The 23,640-nt window shown below is 47.2% G+C and overlaps 2 protein-coding genes across 3 annotated transcripts in view; one reads left to right on the forward strand and one right to left on the reverse strand.

The window, feature by feature from the left end:
- The window catches only part of LOC129838851 (FYVE, RhoGEF and PH domain-containing protein 6-like), a 33,487-nt gene extending 22,388 nt beyond the window's left edge, over positions 1-11,099 (reverse strand). For both annotated transcript variants that reach the window (XM_055906075.1, XM_055906074.1), the window contains exons 1-3: positions 10,532-11,099; positions 3,633-5,922; positions 994-1,111 (exon numbers count right to left, since the gene is read on the reverse strand). In XM_055906075.1, coding sequence (XP_055762050.1) covers positions 994-1,111; positions 3,633-5,922; positions 10,532-10,541 — 2,418 coding nt within the window. In that variant the 5' untranslated portion in view covers positions 10,542-11,099. The remainder of the gene's footprint in view (positions 1-993; positions 1,112-3,632; positions 5,923-10,531) is intronic.
- An 86-nt stretch (positions 11,100-11,185) lies between these two features.
- LOC129838852 (vezatin-like) lies at positions 11,186-22,812 on the forward strand. Its single transcript, XM_055906076.1, has 12 exons — positions 11,186-11,516; positions 12,761-12,898; positions 15,835-15,924; positions 16,048-16,232; positions 16,372-16,656; positions 17,119-17,276; positions 17,581-17,729; positions 17,981-18,330; positions 19,032-19,225; positions 19,659-19,759; positions 19,882-20,089; positions 20,201-22,812. Exons 1-12 carry the CDS (start codon positions 11,475-11,477, stop codon positions 20,746-20,748), a joined length of 2,448 nt encoding a protein of 815 aa, XP_055762051.1. The 5' UTR covers positions 11,186-11,474; the 3' UTR covers positions 20,749-22,812.
- The last annotated feature ends 828 nt before the right edge of the window (positions 22,813-23,640 follow it).

Raw genomic sequence — 23,640 nt, forward strand, 5'->3', positions numbered from 1 at the left:
ACTCCCTGGGTTTACCGTCATGTTGTGCCTGGATGTTTGGTCAGGACGTGTCATTTTATTCGTTTGTGGGTTTTGAGAGACTCATTACTAAACACTTCCCCACACAAAACACACTGTGGGAGCTCCTCGTTAATTCTCAAAGTTTGTATGAAAGAGACAAAGTCATCGCTGTATATGCGTTTCATGACGATTGAGCTCAGTCAGAACTTGTGGCTAGCATGAGTCCATTTCATGATGGCGAGTGGGAATAACAAGTCAGTGGTTTGAACCACAGCGCTGCAGCCTGTGGGTCGCGGAATTATCTACAAGAAAACTGCAGAAAAAAGATCCGGTAAACCGCGAAGAACACGGGCATCCCCCTCTACGTCTCCCACTCGCGCAGCTGCCAAACTGAGCAGAGAGCGCAGTTGCACTTGGCCAAATCAATTCCAGTAATGAATGCAATAATTATACATTTACGTCGCGACCCACAATTAACAGGTACGCGACCCCATACTTTAAGAAACGCTGTTTTAGAGTATCATGCATAGGGTCAGACAGGAGTTTCAGAGTTATTCCTGCCCCCTAAACCCTCTATGTCTGACCCAAGAGACAGAATGACAGCTCCATCACACGCAGGCACAGTGTGATATCCTCCGCCTGCCTTTCTTTCCTTCATAGAGCCCTGTGCCCTGTGGTGTCGTTATCACTCATGTTATGCCTGCCAATATCCTTCCTGTTATACCACCCGTCATCACTGTCATTACTCTGGCTCAGTAACATCCCCTCTGTTATCACTCACGCCTCACTGCATGGCCATAGGACCTACCAGAGCAAACACACCTAAAGAGCCCTACCGTAACCTTATTGACAAGGCCACCACATCCACTGTCTATCTGGGTGTGTGTGGGTACGAGCGTGTCCTCCTGAGCCAGTGTTGCAGATTGTGCAGATTGACCATCACCAGTTAATAACAACCACATAAGGATGTGTGTGTGTATTAAAGATAGCTACCTGTCTGTCTTCTTCTGACAGCTCCAGGTGCTCCTTGCTGGAGGTGGAGCTGTTGTCATCCTCGTCAGAGCTGTGGACTTCCTCCTCAGAGTGAGCATCGTCCAATCCATGCCAGCCCCTGCAGGCAAAACAGGAAGTCCCGGTCTCCGCATTATCCTCATGGTTATCAGCCAGAGTGTGTGTGTACTTACACATACAGTATATCCATGCAAGCATACCACATACACACACTTCTGAATGACCTTTTGAACATTTTATGGGAACAGTAAATGGCACGATGTCTCTATAGCCATGGGACTCAGATGATCACCAGCCTGAAACACGGACGTCAATACTTTGTCCACAGCTGTCCTCAGGTAAACGTAGTTGCCATGAAGACTCCACAGACAGCCTGTCTGCTGGCAGCAGGGCACCAGCCTGCTCTTCAGTCAGCTGATACAGGTCTGTCTGCTGAGTGGCACAAGTAGCAACATGTGTTTGTGCCACTAATGTTTTCATCTTGGCTTCACAACCTTTCCAGGAGATATTATCACAGCTGGATTTTGAACCAAACAAACCCAAAGTACTGTCTACTTTCTAATCTGAAGGACTCATAAGATACTGTCACTCTCTTTATTTTGACTACTTTGTCTGTCCCCTTCCCTCTCTCTCAGCTACCCCTCTTTCCCTCTCCTCTTGTCTCTCCTCCTTCCCTCTATACCCTTTCTCTTCCCTACCCCCCATCTTTCTCTCTTTTCTCCCATTCTTTCACTCTCTCTTTCTCTTCCTCTCTCACTCCATAGACAGGCCTTCCTGCACACTGGGTCAGGCACAGAGTGCCTCTTGTTTACTGCCTGAGGCTAGTTGCATAAACTGAACAGGCTTAGATGCTTGGGAAACACTACAGATTCACGACACACATACACACTCTTTCAAATAACTACAACGGCATACACATACACACATGCATGCACGCACGCACACACACACACAAGCATGCATAAATGCAAGCATCTTTCAAACGATGCAACACATAAAATCACACAGTGAACACACTAATATTACCCAACTGGAGTACCAGATCTGGGCAGCTAGATATATGTGGAACTGTTGCATACTGCTCTTTACTGCTGAACTCGGAGTCTAATATTCCCCTTCGCCTGCCCTTCTTTATACCTGTCCTGTAATCTGACTGACCGCCTTTATCTCATGGCCCCAGAGTGGCTTAGCAAAATACTGGTCTGAGCACGCACATGCACTGCACACACACAACTGCACCCACACAACTGCCTTTTGATATATGAGGTAAACACACACACACACACACACACACAAGAACACTTGAATGAGGATGTGATTACAGTGAGTTGGAAGGCCTGACTCTTGTTAGCAAGGACCGTGTCCAGTCCATTCACCCATCCACACACGCAAATATTTTCGTGTCCAATACAGTAGCAAAATATTAAATTACGTAGAGTCAATCGAAAAGCAGTTTACTGGGAATAGGAGAGAGTGAGAAACTGAAAGAGAGATGGGAGAGAGAGAGGGAACGGGAGAGATATGGGAGAGGGACAGGAAGAGGAAGAGATGAGAAAGCGAGAGCCAGAGAGTGGGAGGGAGGGAGGAGAGAAGCTGGTGGTTGCTGGAGGTTTGTTTTCCCTGTTCAGAGTGCAGTGCGTTTCTGCGATTTTCAGACATTTCCTGCCCTGGCCACTGAAAATAACCCACAGGAAAACAGCCCAACCTGTTGCGCATCAATGCTCTATTCACAGCCTGGATGGTTAACACTGAAGCTAACTCTCACACTCGTACAAGCACAGCATGCTAATGCTAACTCTCACACTCGTAAAAGCACAGCCTGCTAATGCTAACTCTCACACAAACACAGCATGTTGGTCTACATTGTAAGTACTATGTAATAATGGGTATAGTACACACAATGTAGTTACATTGTACCTGATATGGTCTTACCACCATGTAAATGCATAGTTTAGCACCAAAGTGGGATCCAGACTGCAAAGTGAAAACTAACTCTCACACAAGCACAACCTGGGCTAAAAACATGGCCTAAATACTAAAATACTTTCGGTCTCACTGTGACACACACACACACACACACACACACACACACACACACACACACACACACACACACACACACACACACACACACACACACACACACACACACACAAACACAAATAGAAACCACTAAACACAGTACACACACCCTTGGCATTGTTCTAGGCTCAAAATCAAAACATTTACTGTAAATTGCTCGAGTCTCTCTTTCCAGGATATCGGATTCATGAAGCATTAAAGCTCATTAAAAGTGACACATCTATGACTGTCGTGGTACATTAACACTACGGTAACAATAAGTAGCATGATGTAATAATTGAGTTATTTACTGTAGGCATGTAATGATCAAAGGATTATGATCAGCTCTGTAACTCTGGATTCGTTGAAACCTAAGTCGCCCATGACACACGAGAGGCACTATGCAATCAGACAACAAAATGACACACACACTCTGTTGAAACCTGACCCAGACCCTTTGTGTGTGTAGACAGAGGAAGAAAGAATTCACACTCACACACAGTCGCACACACACACCACACACACGCACGAACAAACACACTGTGACACACATGCTGTACCTCTCATAGTCAATGGAATGGGGTCGCTTATAGTCGCAGTGGCTCTCGTATGGATCCTGCACCTCATAGACGTCTGAGTCACTGTGTCTGTGTGTGCTTGGGTCCAGACTGTGTGTAAGTGGCCAGCCCAGCCGTGCGCTGAGGAAAGGCAGGTTCATGTACTCCGGTATCTCCTCATACAGAGGAACGTTCTCATACTCTACCGATCCCTCTCCATCCCTGCCAGACACCCTCGCACTGTCGTCGGACTGGTCCACCGTCACGTCCCCCCCGCCCGGCTCCACGCTGGTACAATCCAGAGACTGGCCGCTTCTGGCCAGTAACCGTGGCAACATCCTGACAGACAACCGCAGCTCCAGAAGCTTCCGGAAGGAAAGGCTCCTCTTGGTGCCGTCGGCGCGGGCCAGCAGGTCAGCCGAGGAGAAGGACTGGGCCCTCTGTTTCCCCCCCAGAAGAGCTGCTTTCCCCTGGGGGGCCCCTCGGCTGCTGCTGCCGCTGCTGTGTCTGGAGGAGCTCTGCCTGCTGAAGAAGGGCCTTGGGAAGCGCCAGGCTGGTTTCTCCTGTGGGGTGGCAGGCAGCTCCCTCATGGGGGTGTTGGCGTGGTGCGGAGGAGGTGGAGGGGGGGTGATGGACGGGGGGGCACCCGCTGGCAGGCTGTGTCTCTGGGGCTTCCTGGGCGGGGCCCTGGGTGACCCACCCTCTTCCGCCGAGCTGGCCTTCATTGTCATACCGACGGGGGGCAGGCGGCAGCTGAGCTTGATCTGTTTCGGCAGGCTCCGGGTGATGGGGTAGCGCTCAAAGTCTCCGTACCCGTCCTCAACTTCCTCTTTCTTCTCCTCCTCTTCATCCCCTCCTCCTCTTCTCTCTGAGGTCAGTGTGTTAAGCTCAGGCTGAGAGAGCAAGTCCAGAGAGTGGGAGGTGTTTCTGTTGAGGGGACAGTGGATGGCTCTGTGGAGGCGGGGAGAGAGGGACTTCTGTCTAGGTGGAGGCACCGGGTGAGGCTCCTCTTCAACTTCAGGGTCCTGGGAGGGTGAGGGACTGTCATACACTCCCTGGGTGTGTTCTTCCTTCTCTGAGGTGAGACATCTCTCCCCAATCTCTCCCCCCTGTGTGCGGTTCTTTGTCTCCCCCTCATGGGTGTTGGCCTCCAGGCCGTCCTGCCTTACCAGGGCTAGCTTACGGGGCTTGCGTGGCAGCGGCACGGGCAGGGGCTTACTGGGGGCGGCAGGGACTGTGAGGTCAGTGGGTAACCTGGGTATTCTGGAACACTGTGTACTACTGTCTGCGTGGGAGGGGGTGCTGTCAGGCTCACTGTCCATCTGGATGGGGGTGAGGGTGGGGGGTAAAATATGTGGTGGGCTGCGGGTGAGAGGAACAGTCTGAGAGGGGATGCGGGTGGGGGGGACTGTCTGTGGGGGGGTGCGAATGGGGGAGACTTCCAGTGGGAGGATGAGGGGAGTTGTGTCGCTCTCCTTGCAGTAACTATTACAGCTGTCAGTGTATGTCTGTTCTGCATTAGAAGCATTGGTCTCAGTCTGTGTAAGTGTCTCTGCCACCTCAAGAACATTACATGACTGGTCCCCTGACCCAGTCTGATACTTGTGACCCTCCTGTCCTTTCTGGTTCCTCTGCCTCTCCTCTTTGTTCCCCTGCAGCTTCTCCTCATCCCTGCTCCTCTCTCCATCCCTCTGCCCCTCCTCTCTCTGGGGTTTGTCCTTGAGCCTGAGATGGAGGGTGTTGGTCACTCCTCCGCTCTTCTCACTGTCTCCGTTCCCTGTTTTACCCGGCCGATTGGCTACCAGCGTTCCAATGCTTTCCGTGGCATTCCCGTTTGGCCAGGAGCCGAGCGTATCGCTCCCGACCTCTGTAACGTTCCCATTCCCTAGTCGTTTGCATTGGGAGCAGTCCTGGAGTCCACAGGAGCACGTAGGAATGATGTAGTCCGAGTCGCGCAGGATGGGCTGCGACAGGATCCCGTTTCTGGAGTTGAGGAAGGAGAGGCTGTCGTCCCCAGCCCCCCGGCACTCCTGGGAAGGGATTTGGGGTACTCTGGGTCTGGGGGGTGGGGGAGAAGCCGGGGCTGCTGGGGCGGAGGGTTTGGAGAGGCATGGTTTGGGCGCCACAGCAGGTTTGGCTCTCTTTAGCACGGCAGGGGAGGGTTGGGTAAGAAGGGGGGAGGATTGGGAAGGCTGGGAGAGGAGAAGATCAGGTTTGGGGGCGATGGGAGGAGGCGAGAGCTTCACCAAGGGAGCGAGTTTGGGTTTGGGAGCCACTGGCGGCTTCTTCACACCTGTAGAGAATTAGAGGAGGAGGAAGAGAGAGGAGTAGACATTAGACAATGATGGGGAGGGGGGCTGCTGAAAACACACACGTCACAGGAGGCAAAGAAAGAATTGACCCTTTAACCTTTATGGCTGTTTAAAGGCACAAACTGGAGGCAAAAAGCAAAAAATTATGCATTCCACTGCCCTGCTGTAATGCATGCACTGCCCTGGATATCACCTCATCGACACATACCAACCAGCCAGCAGCAGCACACAGACAGCTGGTGGGGGTAAGAGAGGGCAGGGCAAGGGTCAGAGAATCAACCCCTAGAGGTCAATGGGATTTTTAGCTCACTAAGTAAGGTTGGGCGCAAGTGGGCAGAAAGTGAAGGAATGAAAGAACCAAATGATTTCTGTACTCATATATTCAATCATGAGCCTGACCAAAACAGTCAACTGTAATGGTTCACTGTGTTCTGTCTGTAGAGAAAAGCTGAACAATCAAAAAAAACAACGAACTATAACCTAAGCGACATCACATCTCCCACAAATAAAACACTTTGATGGTAATGCAATTACTGTGTGAATGTGTCTCTAAGCGAGCACCAAACACAGCCATGGCAGGCTGAGCCTGCACTAAATGAATAACTGGATTATGAATACAGACCTCTGCATTGAATATGAGACACTCAAAGTTTTATTGACATATATTTGCCATTTTTATCTTAAAACATAATAGATAGATAATTAATTTAAGACATTTTGGCCTTACCCAGGCCTCCTTTAAAATGCCATAGTGTTTCATCTGTAGGTGCTACAAAGTAAACGTTGGTATCATATGAAGCTTTAAAGCTTGCTCTGTGACATGAATAGTATTTTGATTTTAAGAACACATTTCTTACACACATTTATGAATATTGCAAAATATAAACATTAATATTGAAAAAATAAAATGTTTGATTTGGCACATTTTTCAATATATTGTTGAACATAATATTCTCTGCCAGTTTTATACTTATGGCCCATTTTATACAGAGAAATTGGCATAGTAGGCAATGTAACCAATTACAGCCCTCCCTTTACTTGTATCATTGCACATCCAGCAAATCACAGAGGGTGACCATTTTGAATCCATTTTCACATTCACTCTGTTGGTAATACTTACAAATTGGATCATAATTCTAAAAGTAGCAGAGGTCCTATTCTGGAACTTTGATATGCAGGTAGAGCATATTATGTTCAACAATAAAATGAAAAATTATCCAAATCAAAAAATACATATTTTCTAAATTCATGCTTCATTTTCCTATATTTATAAATGTACAGTACCAGTCAAAAGTTTGGACACACCTTCTCATTCAAAGGTTGTTCTTTATTTTAACCATTTTCTACAATGTAGAATAATAGTGAAGACATCAAAACTATGAAATAACACATATGGAATCATGTAGTAACCAAAAAAGTGTTAAACAAATCAAAATATATATTTGATATTTGAGATTCTTCAAAGTAGCCACCCTTTGCCTTGATGACAGCTTTGCACACTCTTGGCATTCTCTCAACCAGCTTCATGAGGAATGTTATTCCAACAGTCTTGAAGGAGTTCCCACAGATGCTAAGCACTTGTTGGCTGCTTTTTCTTCACTCTGCGGTCCAACTCATCCCAAACCATCTCAATTGGGTTGAGGTCGGGTGATTGTAGCACTCCATCACTCTCCTTGGTCAAATAGCTTTTATACAGCCAGTATGTGTGTTTCGGGTCATTGTCCTGTTGAAAAACAAATGATTGTCCCACTAAGCGCAAACCAGATGGGATGGCATACCGCTGCAAAATACTGTGGTAACCATGCTTGTTAAGTGTGCCTTGAATTCTAAATTAATCACTGACAGTGTCACCAGCAAAGAACCCCAACACCATCACACCTCCTCCTCCATGCTTCACGGTGGGAACCACACATGCGGAGATCATCCATTCACCTACTCTGCGTCTCACAAAATATGGCGGTTGGAACCAAAAATCTCAAATTTGGACCAAAGGACCAATTTCCACCGGTCTAATGTTAATTTGCACGTGTTTCTTGCCACAAGCAAGTCTCTTCTTCTTATCGGTGTCCTTTAGTAGTGGTTTCTTTGCAGCAATTCGACCATGAAGGCCTGATTCACTCTGTCTCCTCTGAACGGTTGATGTTGAGATGTGTCTGTTACTTGAACTCTGTGAAACATTTATTTGGTCTGCAATCTGAGGTGCAGTTAACTCTTATGAACTTATCCTCTGCAGCAGAGGTAACTCTGAATCCTCATTTCCTGTGGCGGTCCTCGTGAGATCCAGTTTCATTATAGCGCTTGATAGTTTTGCGACTGCACTTGAAGAAACTTTCAAAGTTCTTGAAATTTTCCGGATTGACCTGTCTAACCAAAGTAATGACGGACCGTTTTTTCTCTGTGCTTATTTGAGCTGTTCTTGCCATAATATGGACTTGGTCTTTTACCAAATAGGGATATCTTCTGTATACCAACCCTACCTTGTCACAACACAACTGATTGGCTCAAACGCATTAAGAAGGATAGTGTCACGTTCCTGACCTGTTTTCTGTTAGTTTTGTATGTGTTAGTTGGTCAGGACGTGAGTTTGGGTGGGCAGTCTATGTTTTCTGTTTCTATGTTGGTTAATGGGTACCTAATATGGCTCTCAATTAGAGGCAGGTGTTTTTCATTTCCTCTGATTGAGAGTCATATTAAGGTAGGTGTTTTCACACTGTTTGTTGTGGGTGGTTGTCTCCTGTGTCAGTGTTTGTATGTTACGCCACACGGGACTGTTCTCGGTTTGTTTGTACGTTCGGTCTTTTGTGTAGTCATTTTCCTGTTCGTGAGTTCTGCGTTGTATGTAAGTTCGCATGTCCAGGTTTGTCTACTCCGTTTTGTTGTTTTGTTAGGTTATAGTGAAGTTCGTGTTTTCGTCTTTTCTGTAAATAAATATGTCAACTTCAGAAGCTGCGTTTTGGTTCAATCCATGCTCCTCCTCTTCGGATGAAGAGGAGGAGGACTACCGTTACAGATAGAAATTTCACAAATGAACTTTTAACAAGGCACACCTGTTAATTTAAATGCACTCCAGGTAACTACCTCATGAAGCTGGTTGAGAGAATGCCAAGAGTGTGCAAAGAGTGTGCAAAGCTACTTTGAAGAATCTCAAATATATTTAGATTTGTTTAACACTTTTTTGGTTACGACATGATTCCATATGTGTTATTTCATCGTTTTGATGTCTTCACTATTATTCGCACAATGTAGAAAAAAGTTAAAATAAAGAAAGACCCTGGAATGAGTAGGTATGTCCAGACTTTTGACTGGTACTGTATGTAAGAAATGTGTTATTGAAATCAAAAGACTACTAATATTACAGAGCAAGCCGTAAAGCTTCAAATGACACCAACTTTTGCTAAGTTGCACCTACAGTCTTAAAGGATAAGGGTGAAAAAATATTTTGGGTAAGGATCAAAAGTCACAAATATTCCAACTTCAATTCATTTTTTCTCAATTATGCTTTAAGATACAAATGTCAAATATATGTCAACAATTATATGGATTACATTTCGTGAATTGTGAGAGAACCGTTGTGTTGACTGGAGTTTTCTGGCTTGTGTTCTCAGCTTCAATGGCACCAACCCAAGTAGAATCCCGTGTCACCTCGCTGCATGCGTCCTCCTTGTCCAAGTCTGTTCACTCTGGTTCAAAATGTTTTCGAATCTTTTGCTGAGTATGACCTCAACGATTTCATGGCACTGACTGGTTTTGAAGTTGGCTGTGTGTGTGTGTGTGTGTGTTGTGAAAGATGTGCGTCCTATATACTATCCATAATGAGATGCCCAAAAGGATATGGCCTCGTTTTCTGCTCGACTGTGCTGGATCAGGACTACTGACTGGCCGGGCGAGTGCGATACCACGAGAAGCGAATTCACGGAGCGGATGTGGATGAAGCCTGAATGACCCTCTAGCTAACTTACTCATGGAAAAAATCTGTAAACTTCAGTGCCAAATCCCATTTGCCTCAACGGATTGGAAATGAGTCGGTTTAGTGGTTGACAATCGCTGCTTTAGGTTATATAACCATGTTTGAAAGTAACACAAAAAAAATCCATTGCGCATCTGACTGCATCAAAACAGGAGGACAAATGTTACACAAAGGAGCTGAATGCACGCTTGTTCTCTCTTCACATTTGGCTGATGCATCAATTGTGTTGCATGTACTTTTGTTGGAGTATTCTAACCAGAATGACTGTTCTCCCTAAATCATGAGCGGGTGAAAACTGTTAATCTTTGCCACTACTACGCCTTCGGAGAGGTAACGTTATCCTAATGAAAAACAGTCATTACAATGTAATAACCTCGGGAACCTAAATCAGGAGCGGGTGGAAACTGCTCATCTTTGCCACTACGCCTTCGGAGAGGTAACATTATCATTATGAAAAACAGTAATTACAATGTAATAACCTGGAAAAAGCTGGGCTATGTTTCTGCAAAACTTAAACGTTTTTGCTTTTATGGATTTGCTTGGTAAAACGCTTAACTGCAAACGCACTCAAATAAACTGCTTTGTCGACAAAATGCAACTACTTAGCCATCCAGGAAACAAACCTGTGCTCATGACTCCCGACTTGCTCCTTTCCTTACTCCATGAGTAAACTTGCTTTCAATGGGATGGCACGGAATTTCGTGGATTTTCTTTTTCAGGCGCCATTGTCAGTCAGTCTAAAAGAACACCAGGTAAACAACATAAAAAAGAAACAAAATGTCGCTTATATCACCGACTGAAACGTGAATAAACTGTTTCCTCTAGTCCCCCTTTTTCCAGTTTTCTGGAGTTTCGTGTTTCGGCCACGGCGCTGTTTCCTTCCCTTGCTCCCGGCTGAGGACGTTGCATTGCCCGGCGTGACCACTGGAGGATCCCGTCTCTACTGCTCGAACACGGAGGTTCTCCGGGAAGCGCTGGGCGATTTGGATTGTGGGAAGTGTTGTTTTGCCGAGGAGTTTGTTTTGCGCGGCTAACAGGGACTAGCAAACTGCTAGTAACTGCTTCAAATTTTCACTTCTTGACGTTTACAAACGACTACAATCCCAGAATGCGTAACGGTTGGATATCGATGGCGGAGAGCAATGACTGAGGAGTTTGATGAAGATGTGGTATTTGAGGTTTGTGTTTTTATTCAGGCGCATATGTTCCGTTAACGCGTAGTGTAGTGTGTCAAGCCCGAGTTTGTATAGGTTTTCTGATTCATTCTGCGTGATGAAATTGGCGTGGTTGACCAGACTGTCAGAGTAGCTGGCTCGCTAACGTTAGCTAGCTTATTAGAATGGCCATGAGCAACGTGTATCCATTGGCGTTTAGCTACCCCTGTTGTTATGCGTAGCTAAGACATAAATCCGAGCTAAATTGTCCTGCCTGCTAAGTAGCTTTTCTTATCATGGGCCAGTGTGTTGTTTCATCATCATAGCTGGCGTGGAGAGTGTGTGTCTGATCCGTGCTTTATGCGACGTAGGAAGGGAATAACGTTAGCTGTTCGAAACATCTGACAGCCTGATGTGTCAACATGTGCGCAGTCGATACCGTCCGATCATGCAAGTGAGTAACTTTAGCCCACCATGTCATGCTTGGATCGGGGTGTGTAATCATGATAACATATTATAGGTGGATCTATCAAGGTAGGCAAATGGCTTGCTCTCCAGATGTAGAAGTACGGAGATGTTTTGCTTTCTCTCTTCCTTCGGGTGAGGAGCGTCGGGCAGCTGGTTGGAAATTGGGTCAGGTGTCTCCTTGGTCAAATTGGAGCATAATGTAGGTTCTTTTTTTCTTAATTGTGGGCAAATTGTTTTTATACCAGTGCCAAGTGCCAGTACGTTGCCCTAGGGGCAAACAGAAGAGAGGTAGAGAATCAAAGGCCCACTTTGCTGCTGCACATCTCAATTGTAGGGAGATTGAGGTGGGAGTCTGACCTGTGATGCAGGACAGTGATTTGCTCATCCCTGCTGGCAACACACACACACACACTTCCAGTCCCACTTTAAGCTGAGCTTTAACACTTAATCATGTAGAACACTCTTTATGCAAGGATTTTAGATTATTATGTTTGTGCTTAATTCCATCGCTGGATTGGAGTAATGGACTTTGGAGCAGATTAGGTGGAAGAAAAGGGTATTGAAAGAGGCAAGATGCTTAGGGCCAGGGGGAAGTTTAGGGATGGGTAGTGCACATACATAGGGTGTTCTCTACTAGGCTTTTAACATTAACATATCTTTGCTCAGCAGAAGTTTAGCCCTTAGCTAACTCGTTCCATGTTTCCCAAAACCCTAGTGAATCAATAAAAAACAAGAAGCTGCACACAGTAAAACAATTAGTTGCCCATGGTGACCAAGACTTGAGCAGAGAGAATAGATGATTTCCTTTTCGAGCTTGTCATCTGAGTGGCTGTTGTGCCCGCAGCATCAAGGTCTCTGTGTTTATGTATAGAAGTCAAGTGTGAAAGAGCGTGACTGAAATCTGCATGGAATGGCAAGTTGAATGGGAGTGAAGATGGAGAATGAGCGTATGGTTCCAGACGGTAATTGGAACGTAATGCTACTGCAGATCAGGGATGCTTTTCCTTCCACTTGCAGTGGAATAACTGGGTTATAACTGGGTTATGACACTTCTAAGAATAGCTTCCTGTATATTGGGAAATCTGTAACAGAGAATTGGGAAGAGCAGGAACAAAAAGCGGATATTTGTCTAAATCTCTCCTCCCCCATCCTCCTTCTGCCCTTTCACCCTCTTCCCCCTCTCTCTCTCTCTATCTCTCTACACACTCTCCCCTCTCTCTCTTTTTCCAGAACTCTCCGCTCTTCCACTACCTGCAGGATCTAGGACACACAGACTTTGAGGCATGTCCCACAGTGTCTCAGGAGGACGAGTGTGGAGGAGGAGAGGGGACGACAACCTCCCTCCAGGACAGCTTGTCCAAACCCACAGTGAGTGGGCCTTCATTGAAAATACGAATTTGTTCTTAACTGACTTGCCTAGTTAAATAAAGATAAAATATGTATGCATCTGTGGTGTGAGTGGCTTGTGTGATATGTACTGTAATATACATATGCACAATCATAGCTCTTTGCTAATAATACTCTGCTGCTGTACAGTATGCATTCATGTTTCAGGGTTCTGGCCAGCGCGTGGTCACATGACTCTGAGTGCATTCCTTTTCCTGTTTCTGTATTTTTTCCCGTGAGGGACAGGAAATTATGTCACATTAGCCTCCTCCAAGAACTTTCCGTCCGTCCGCGTCATGCTTCCTCTCCGAGAGCCTGTTATTCAGAGGAGCGTTTGGGAATTATTCTCATAGAGGACTCATCATGGATATAACCCGTTTAAACATGGACGTTGTTATTGGCATTGCCATCATACACAATTTTTAAGTAGTCAACTGGATGGGGATTCCTATGGGTTAATGGCAAAGATATGGTTATTCCTTGTCCAACTTCCTGTAGCCCAGATAGAGGTGTGTGTGTGTGTGCGCGCCTGTTAACATGGACGGTTGCCTGGTGTATATTTGATTTCCAGACAGAGGCCAACACTGGTTATCTGCTCCTGTTTAGCACACACTGGGCCTGTTTAGCACACATTGGTCCTGTTTAGCACACACTGGGCCTGTTTAGCACACACTGGGCCTGTTTAGCACACACTGGGCCTGTTTAGCACACACTGGGCCTGTTTAGCACACACTGGGCCTGAAAATCATCCACATTTGTGAATGAAATAGGATTTCCAAAATGTTTGATGGCACGTGGGGCACATTGATGTTATTTTACAGAACTAAATGTCACACTAGACCAGAGCATTGTATGACATCAAATGAGGTTAGTAAGGAGAGAGAGGGAGAAATATGGTAATCTGTCAGTGTGCCATCTGAATAAAGGTTCTTTGTGCCACAATTTCCTTCTGACTCTACCAATGGGAATATATACATTGCCTTTTCGCATGTGTCATGTCACGACGAGACAGCTAACTGAAGAGAGAGAAGGCAGGATGAGGTCAGTTGAAGATTATTGGTAATAAAAAACTTCACTGCCAGCCTGCCTAGTCTCCTGCTTCAAATCCTGAAGTCATAAGAGAGTGAGATGGAGAGAAGATCAAGCGTTGAGGATTGTTTTATGGCAATATGGCTTCAAGATTTAGAACACATACATAATGTCACAGTCTATCTTCCTCTTTCATTCCCTCTACCCTTTCTCTCTCTCTCTCTCTCTCTCTCTCTCTCTCTCTCTCTCTCTCTCTGAGTCTCTCTCTCTCTCTCTCTCTCTCTCTCTCTCTCTCTCTCTCTGAGTCTCTCTCACACTCACACGTCTTTGCAGAGTATTTTTTTCCATTCTCTCACATGGCAGACGGGGAGCACAAAGACTCGGGAATGTTCCTCTGGATGACGCCAGCGGAATACTAAAGAGCAGGAGCAAGACAGGACCAGGAAATGAACTGTACTTCCTAGTGATGTGTTGGTTGTTTGTGTCACTGTGTTTGCATTCCGCTGTCTGTGTGTGTGTTTTTCTGTGTGGCCCGTCTCTGTCTCCTGCCTTAATGTTTGGATGGGGGATATTAGATTGAGATGAGTGAGTAGTAGAGAATGAAAACGCCTACATGGGCCTCCCCCTTCACGACTAACACACACTACCCTTTCCACCGGGGGTGGTTTAGATGCCATGTTCTGTTCCTGCTGTGGTTGGTCAGTGTAGCGTGAACGCCCAGTCCTGCAGCTCAGACTCAGACCCATAATCAATAGCCCTGCAGCCTGCTGACCAATAACGCACTGCGTCCCAAACTCCCAATAACAGAAAGTCAGGGTAGAAAACACACCCGGGCCAGTCTGGATCAATAGTACGGGTGAAGTTACCCGTAGACGCTGATCTTGGTTCAGTTTAGCATTTTCCACACTAATGGTTAAGGTTAGGATTGGGAGAGGGTGAGCTGATCCTAGACCTTTACCGAGTGGAAACTTATTCATGAGCAACTGTAGCCGGGCTGGAACGCTGAATCCCTACAGGCCTGGGTCAAAAATAGCACACTATATATAGGGAATAGGCTGCCATTTGGCACTGAAATATGCCTCCTTAGTGGTGATGTTGTCTGATACTGATAGTACCAATGACTGTATGGGATAGTACTGCAACTTTCCCAAGGGATAGAAAATACTGTGAGGAAAATAAGCTATTCTCATTAGATTGTGTCACTCACTGTAGTTATTTTAATTCACTCACTCTTCACACTATTATGGCTAAATGAAGGGGATCAGGATTTCTAGTATAGACATTTTGGAGAATTATTTGGTTAATAGCAGCATATCAAATTGTACAATTTAGTTGGAATGCTTATAATTACTCTGTTCGTTTGCTAGTGATTAGAATATAATTCTGTTTACTTTGTTTGTTTACAGTGAATCTCCTATTGGAGCCTGGCAGACTATCAACTAGGGGGGAATGGAGGGTGTTTGTGTGTGTAGGAGTGTGTTGGGGGGGGAGTCCACACACACACACACAATCAGTCACCCATTGTTGGTGTCTTAAAGAGCCTGTTTCCTGGGATATGCCCTGGAATGAAGAATATGTTTCTTAGGAATGTGGTGTGTGTGTGTGTGTGTGTGTGTGTGTGTGTGTGTGTGTGTGTGTGTGTGTGTGTGTGTGTGTGTGTGTGTGTGTGTGTGTGTGTGTGTGTGTGTGTTGAGCATTATTTGTGGTTGATGGCCAGAGTTCATTCCCCAGTTTGCTTTCACAGATGTAGTAGGCTGTGTCGTCTGCTGTTCGTATGAAGGATGTGTGACTTATTCATTTGCAGAATTATGCCCGGTTGATTACTCTGTTCCCCTTATTAGCGCCAGTCTCTTCCCTGCCTGACCCATCCTCCTCTGTGTTATTGGCAGGGAGGACGTCTATGGAGATTGGCTGATGCCTTGTGGAGGCGGAGCCCGTTCCACCAGGCTGCCTCTGCCCATATGCTGGAGCAGCAGCTGGTAAGGGTCACCATGGGACTAACCATAGAACTTTAAGTGACTTCATCTCAAAGACACATGTTCTTATATTCTTTCTCTCTGTGTCCTCTCCCTCCCTCCATCCCTCTCACGCCCTCCCTATAGGACTGTGTGTTTGGCCAGTACGCGGTGCAGTGTATCCTGGACCAGGATGTGTTGCTCCAGGAGGATGTGGAGCTGATCGAGCTGTTAGACCCCAGCCTGCTCACCCTGGGCGCCTCGCCCTCTGGCGCACCCAGAAGAGACAACTCCCTGCCCTGCCCACGCCTCCTCGCCTCACCCTCGCAGTGGTACACCCCCAAACACAGATCCTAACATAGTCACACACATATAAATATCTACATGTACACACAGCAGACACTAACATTCCATCTCTTTCTGTCTTGGTTTTCTCTTTCTTTCTCTCTTCTCTCTCCTCTTCTCTCTCAGGGACGTAGCAGTGCTGGTGGGCCTGGCTGCAGTGTTACTAGGCCTGTCTTCTCTCTCTGCCGGGGCCTGGTCTATGGCTGTGATCCCGTGGTGTGCTGCAGTCATGGGCTGGGTGGGGTTGCGAGGGACGGGGCTGTGGAGACAGGGGAGGATGCAGAGGGCAGCACACGCCCAGGCCTCCGAGCTGCAGACCATGGCGCTGGACACTAAGGCTCTGACCAGCCTGGCCCGCAAGTCCCTAAGACTACTACAGGAGACAGAGGTCATCTCTCGAGGGTTCACCCTGTAAGTGGGCCATTTGATCTACTATCTATCTACTTCATCCATAGTGGGAGTGTGCATCCTCATCTTCCTACTCATATTGTAAGTGTGCATGCTAACTCTGCTGTGAGTCACATACTCTGTCCCTAACGTTACTGTCCACTTTCACCCACTAGCACTTTCATCTACCCAACTATAAAGGTTAGCACTTAGGCTAGTATCTATTATTATCTTAGTTTATCATTACCTGAAGGGCCCACTTTTTACCTTTCCTTGCCTGTCCCACAGCCCGTTCCTGTTATCGTCTTTGTTTGTTTTGTGATAGCATTTTGTCATAACCGTGTCATATGTTGTTAGCGTGTTAGCCTGTCCTGTTGTGTCTCAGTCATACATGTGTTATTAGCATGTTGTTAGCATGTCGTGTTGCGTGTGCTTCCCTGCCTTTCTGGGACGTCTGCACAGTTGTATCACATTTCACTTGTCAAGTCTGCTTGACAGGGTGAGTGCGGCCAGCTCCTTTAGTAGGGCGGGGCTGGGGGTGGGGCCACGGGGGCAGCAGCTGATTGGCCTGCGGAAGGCGGTGTACCGGGCGCTCCGCTCGGCCTTCAGAGCCTCCCGCCGAGCCACCTGCCAAATGCTCAAAGCATATCCTTCACACACACACACACACACACACACACACACACACACACACACACACACACACACACACACACAGAGAGAGGAGAGAGAGAGAGAATATTTTCAAATAGAGAGGGGATATTGCCAGACTCAACTTATGCAGGAATTAAACAATGCAAGCACTAAAGATTGATTTCTACCAGTAACCATTTGGTGTTACACTTGAGTGAATGTGTGTTAGAGGATATATTTTGTTTGACCAATTGGCGCGTCATTTAGTATATGAGTGTCAATCTGTGAGCTGATGGGCTCCTTAACTCGTACCCACGTACCCCCTGAACTCTGAGATCGACAATGTGACCAACTACGTGTCTGCGGTGCCTCTGAAGGAGCTGGGGATGGGCCTGGGGACAGAGCACCTGACTGACGAGGAGACACAGGAGCTCACCGATGACTACAGCCTCCCTGCCCTCAAGGTAAGACCCACCTACCTGAACCACGAGAGGGAGGGAGAGAGACAGAAAGAAGGTGAGATGAGATTGGGTTAGGTTTGGGATGGAGAACTTGCTTTTATATAGATAGTGGAAGAAAGAGTAGAAGAGAAACATGATGAGAAAGATAGAAGGAAGAGATCATTTAGATGCAGGTCAATAGGTGAAATGAGGGGCATTGTCAGAGTGAGGATGTTAGCTTCTCTGTTTGTCCCTGTGGGCTTTCCGTCCTCCAGGTGCTGTTCCAGTTGTGGGTGGGGCAGAGCTCAGAATGTTTCCGACGATTGGCCCTGCTGCTGTCACCACGACGACTGGAGGAGCCCAGGGAAGGCTGGGTCAAAGGTAGAACCCCTCCTCCGCCCATACACCGCTCTGTTGCCACGGTGACACAGCCTTTCCACGGTGCCCTGGCCGGTTGCCTAGGCGACCTGCAGCGTAGCTACGAGTTCCACCGGTACTTTGAGACGCAGCACCGGACGCAGGGCTCGGACAGGGTGGGGCGCGCTCAACAGAAATGCAGAGAGCTCAACACACTGCACACGTCTGTACGCAGCCTGCAGCTGCATCTCAGGGCCCTGCTCAACGAGTGAGTCAAACCTAACCCCTTACTCAACCCTCGCCCTCCTAACCCTAACACTTCTTACTCCATACCCTCCTCACCCCTCAGTCTACAGGCGTCAGTATTCTTCACTTTGGCTGATGCATAGCCGAACTCGGCTAGGTGAAATGAACGAGAGTGCTTGCATACTCCCTTAAAGGACCTTCTCTTGAAAAACGTGAAAAAAGCGGCAATAGTATTGTTTGTCCATTTTGAGATGCCGTAGCCAGTATACACTTCCTCAAATAGTCTAAATTAATGTAAGATAACTCAAGAAATCTGTCATTAATTTTGTCGTTTTTGCAGAGGAGATCTTAGTCACACAATTTTACATCTAACTAAGATGTTTGGTGCAGTATTTCTCAATGAAAAAATGTCCATGAATGAATACAGAAACAGTATCGAAGAATCCCTATTGTTGACCAATCTCTTACGAAGGGGCGTAGACTTTGGCTACTGACTTTGGCTTGCCTTGAGAAAAAATGTTGTGTGCTGAAGTCCAATACTAACTAAAGCATCACAAAATGTGGTCATAATATATGCACAAACTCGTCCGAACATTTTCGGCTGGGAAGCATGCAGACGCCTTTAGCCCCCTTTCCTTACCTCACTCGCCACATCCTCCTCCCCTCACCTCTCCTCCCCAAACCCTCCCCTCCCCTCATCTCACCTCCCCTTCCCCCCACTAGGATGATTATCCTGGAGGATGACCTGGAGAAGCTGATGGTGACTAAGGAGGCGGTGGAGGTGACTGTGGAGGGCTACCAGGACCTCCAGGAGCGTCTCGGTCACCTGCAGCCCCACATGCAGGCCAGCGCCGGATGCTGGGAGGACACCGTGGGCCAAGTGGAGCGCATGCTGAGGAGAGCTAACACCTGCCCAGGTGAAGAATACACACTCCCTTTATTAGGCTTAGGTAGTTAACGCAGCTGACCGGTTGAGAGGTGACAGGCCCTGATATTGGGTCTGAATACTGGACCCCCCCCCCCCAGGTTTCCATGGTTATAGTGGAAGGGTTATTTTTAGTCAGTACTCCCCCCTGCCCAGCCCAGAGACTATTCAGAGTCAGTGATGAAGTGGCTCCTTCAAATATAGGATAAGAGCCAGACCTCGCAGGGAAGGGAGGGAGGGAACAATGGCCTAGTTTCACCACAGACTGTTTCAGCACGTTTTAGAGGTCTACTCTTTGTGAGTAGGGAGCAGGTTGACTGACTCAAGAGATCTGATACACAGTTTAAACAAACTGATAATTACGTAGAGTGGTGTGTCTCCATTTGAGTGTGTGTAATACGTTCTCTCCATCCTTTCTCTTTCAGGAACTCCTGATGGTCCAAAGCAGTGTCTACCTCCTGTGCCATGCACCCTTGCCCCAACCTACACCCTCATCCTGGACAGGGACCCCGTGCCTGAGGAGCAGGTACTGAACCTCACCACTCACTGTGGATCTACACACAAACACAAACAAACAAACAAAAAACTAGGTGCCTGTAGTGTATGTCTTTATGTGTAATGGGTCTTTCCTGCCCTCTGATTGGCCAGGAGCTGGAAGCGTACGTGTCGGACTCTGAGGATGAGAACGGGTGTGCGGGGTCGGTGGTTGACATGCTGTCTCCCGAGGAACAAGCGCGCCACCGGCGGGAGAGGGAGGAGTCTCGGCGCGTCCTATCGGAGCTCAAAGCCGTGCTGGGCCAGCGGGCGTCCGAGGGCGAGAGGAGGAAGTGGAAACAGCTGCTCTTCAACGACCAAGGTCTCGCTCCGCCTACCCACAATGCACCTCTCTGCCTCTGCTGCTCCTTTAGTTCTCTGTCTCTCTCATTTCATGTGTGTCATTTAATGATGTGTTTATTTTGTCTCCTAGCGGCGGTGATGCCTATAGTTTCCGCGGAAACTTCTATAGAATCTCAGACGCCCTCCGACCCATTGGACACTCTGACCCTTGTGGGCGTGGCCAAACCAGGTGTTGTTGAGGGAAACAACCTATCGGAAAGGCTGAACGACGAGGAGGAAGACTGGGTCAGGGACGAGCGCCCCCTCACAGAGGCAGAGGAAAAAGCACTTAAAGAGTTCTGCTGTGGTGAGGCGGAGGAAAAGCGGGAGGAGGGTGAAGGTTCAGTCCCGGGCGGGGCGCAGCTCTACCAATATGACGGGCTGCCTGACCAGGGGGCAGGACTAAACGGGCCCGACCTTCTATTGCAGCCCCGGATCCCCGCCATCACGGTGATGGAGAGGCTGACGGAACTACACGGCTCGGCGGCGCTCAGCTTTAATTCCGCCCTCGCCGCCCAGGTGGCGGCACGTTCGTACACTTTCGCCAACATGGAGGAGCAGACGTTTGGAGACAGCGGAGAAGAGGATGAGGGAGAGACGCGTTCTCAGTCTGATGGACAGACATGTGAGAAGAACTAGAGTCTAAACCCTCCTGCTTTACGGAGCTTTGAACAGAACAGTTATGCACAGACAGCCAGGGTTCCTTTATTTATGTCTGAACCCACTCCTGGGTTATTTACTGCGGCTGTCCATTTCCTTGGATCCATGGCTCTCTGTCATGTCTTCGTGTGTGTGCGTGTGTGTGTGTGTGTGTGTGTGTGTGTGTGTGTGTGTGTGTGTGTGTGTGTGTGTGTGTGTGTGTGTGTGTGTGTGTGTGTGTGTGTGTGTGTGTGTGTGTGTGCATGATTGGGTGAGAGAGCATTGTGTGTATGTGACGTCTTAGTGAGTTTTAAGAAGAGCACTACACCACTTTCTGTTACACTCCTCCACCCATGTGTCCATACTTTACCCACAATCCCCCTGTGGCCGCTCTCCTGTCCTATTCAGGTACCAGAACCACAAGACAAACTCTGACCTCACCGTCACAAGGTCTTCAGTTTAACCCTAAGGATCCCCTGTAGCTATTGGAGGCAGAGAGACTTGGTTATAGCATCAATTTCATTTTCTCTAACTATTGAACAGTACCTTTCCGTGGTATGTCAACATTGCCTAACAGTTTAGCATATTGTCTGAGTAAAAAAGCCTAATTAGCTAAATTATTATTATACATTTGACCAAATCACTCTCTATATGACTCCTGTATTGACAGGCAGAGTCTGATGTGTGGTTGCTCTGTTGAACGTGTGCACGGCAGCCCAGGGCAGAATGCTCAGGTACTGAATCACTGACCGAGGGCTGAATGTAAGATTTTACTATACACTCACACACAGATGTTACTGCACACACACACACACAGATGTTACTGCACACACACACACACACAGATGTTACTGCACACACACACACCACGCTGTAAAAGGGGAAGGAGAGGTACATTTCAAAGACAGCAGAGCAAAGCTATTTTATTACCACTGTTTTATTTCTGGTCTTCCTCTCTGAGTCTGCGCTTCTACACACTCCCCGCCTCACTAGGAATGGCCCTATAACTGCAAAGATGTGTTGAAAAACACCTGTCACTCAACCCACAGCAACCAATGAGCAGACGGAGACGTCAGAGAGAAGGGTGGACATAGTTGACCTTGTAAAATGGACTAGCCTACCAGATTTGGAAATATTTTTACAAGGCAGTGGATTGCTGTGAAATGAAATTCACCCCCATCCACTAATGAACCAAACACATTCACAGTTTCTTTTCCCAATGGTCTCGTCAGTGCTCATCTGATGCAGGATACAGGATCAATGATGCCCCAATGAAGAGGCCATGAGGGGATGACAACTGGGTGATTATTGAGGTAAAGTGTTGTACTACCTCATGCCACCCCTACTGCACCTACTATGAAATCTGTTCTGCGGGTGTCTGTAACTCCCCATCTACTACATGTATCTCTGATCTGAATGGTCTGCTGTGTCAGAACATTTTGGTTCTGTCTTGTCTGCAAATGTAACATCTGTAAACACCTGTAAATGTTTCCAAGGAGATTGTACCACTGTATCTGGGGCGGCAGGTAGCCTAGTGGTTAGGGCGTTGGGCCAGTAACCAAAAGGTTGCTGGATCGAATCCCTGAGCTGACAAGGTAAAAAAATCTGTTCTGCCCCTGAAGAAGTTAACCCACTGTTCCCCGGTAAGCAGTCATTGTAAATAAGAATTTGTTAACTGACTTGCCTAATTAAAGGTTACATTTAAAAAAAAAAAAAAAAAAATACAAATAAATTCTCTATCCCTAGTCTCAGCATCTGTGTTTCCATAATGCTCACTAGAATGTGATCCAACTCTATTGATTTGGGGATCGAGTTTGGGACAGTTATTACGGAGTGTCCTGGAATGCTACTATCATTGATTACAATTCATTAGAGTGATGATCGAAGGACAGCATGTGCTTATTGATGATTACGCTTGTGTTTGTCCGAGGGTGTCTGCCCCCCTACCCATCCCCTCACCGTGTCTGCCTTGTCTTGCCTTCCAGCCCTTCCTCATATGTCCCCTTCCTGAAGTGAGTTCTGTCCCTCCTACATTTCATTTGTAAAATAAAATGCTATTCTGGAGCTGACTGTGTCTCTCTTTTTATATCGGTCTCTTTCTTTCTTCCTGTCTCTCTCAGCTGCCTGAGACTGACCCTAACCCCAGGGGGAAGGGGGTTAAAGTCAGCGTAGTGTGAGGGTTACCTGACCTTTTGTGGAGTCCCAAATATGTCTGACCTAGAACAGCTGGTGATCCCTGTACCACATGTAGACCCAGCGCGTAGACACACACACACGTCTCTCATACATTTAAATGCATTTAGCTGTTGTGAATAGTCCCAGGTTAACTTCCTATACAATTAGTGTGTGTCTGTGTGAAACTGAAACCTCATTGGTCTGTCTGAGGTAGACCAACTAGCCCCTTCCTTCTCTGTGTCCCTGTGGTAGTGTGCGCCACCAGTATCAGCCACCCTGTGAAACACAAGCCCAATCAGTCCATGCTAGACAGGCTGCTGGAGAACAGAAAAAGAGAGGGCTGTCTGACATACTTAATGAGGATGGTTTCCTCTGGTGTGGAAGTGCAGAAGGAGGTATTATTAGGGGCAGAGCAAAAATGTCCATCTTCAGACTGCAAAAGTCACATTGAGACTGAACAGAGCAGTAGTGTGTGTCTCCAACAACGCAGCTGTACAATCTTTTTAAAATGATGTACTTCCATCCCTCTCTCCCCAAAGAACCACGGAGCAGGCAGGCACAGCTTCCTGTCTTTATTGAATTAGCCTTAGCATCCTTAAACAACCAGAAGGCATCATGTCAATACGCTGAACTGGCTTCCTCTCCTAATTTCCGGAGACTTCAGATTAAAGGTGAAACTGAACTGAATGGTGGAAGCCTACTACTGGGGATGTGCTG

Source organism: Salvelinus fontinalis, chromosome 39, assembly GCF_029448725.1.
Source record: "Salvelinus fontinalis isolate EN_2023a chromosome 39, ASM2944872v1, whole genome shotgun sequence".
Taxonomy (NCBI): Eukaryota; Metazoa; Chordata; class Actinopteri; order Salmoniformes; family Salmonidae; genus Salvelinus; species Salvelinus fontinalis.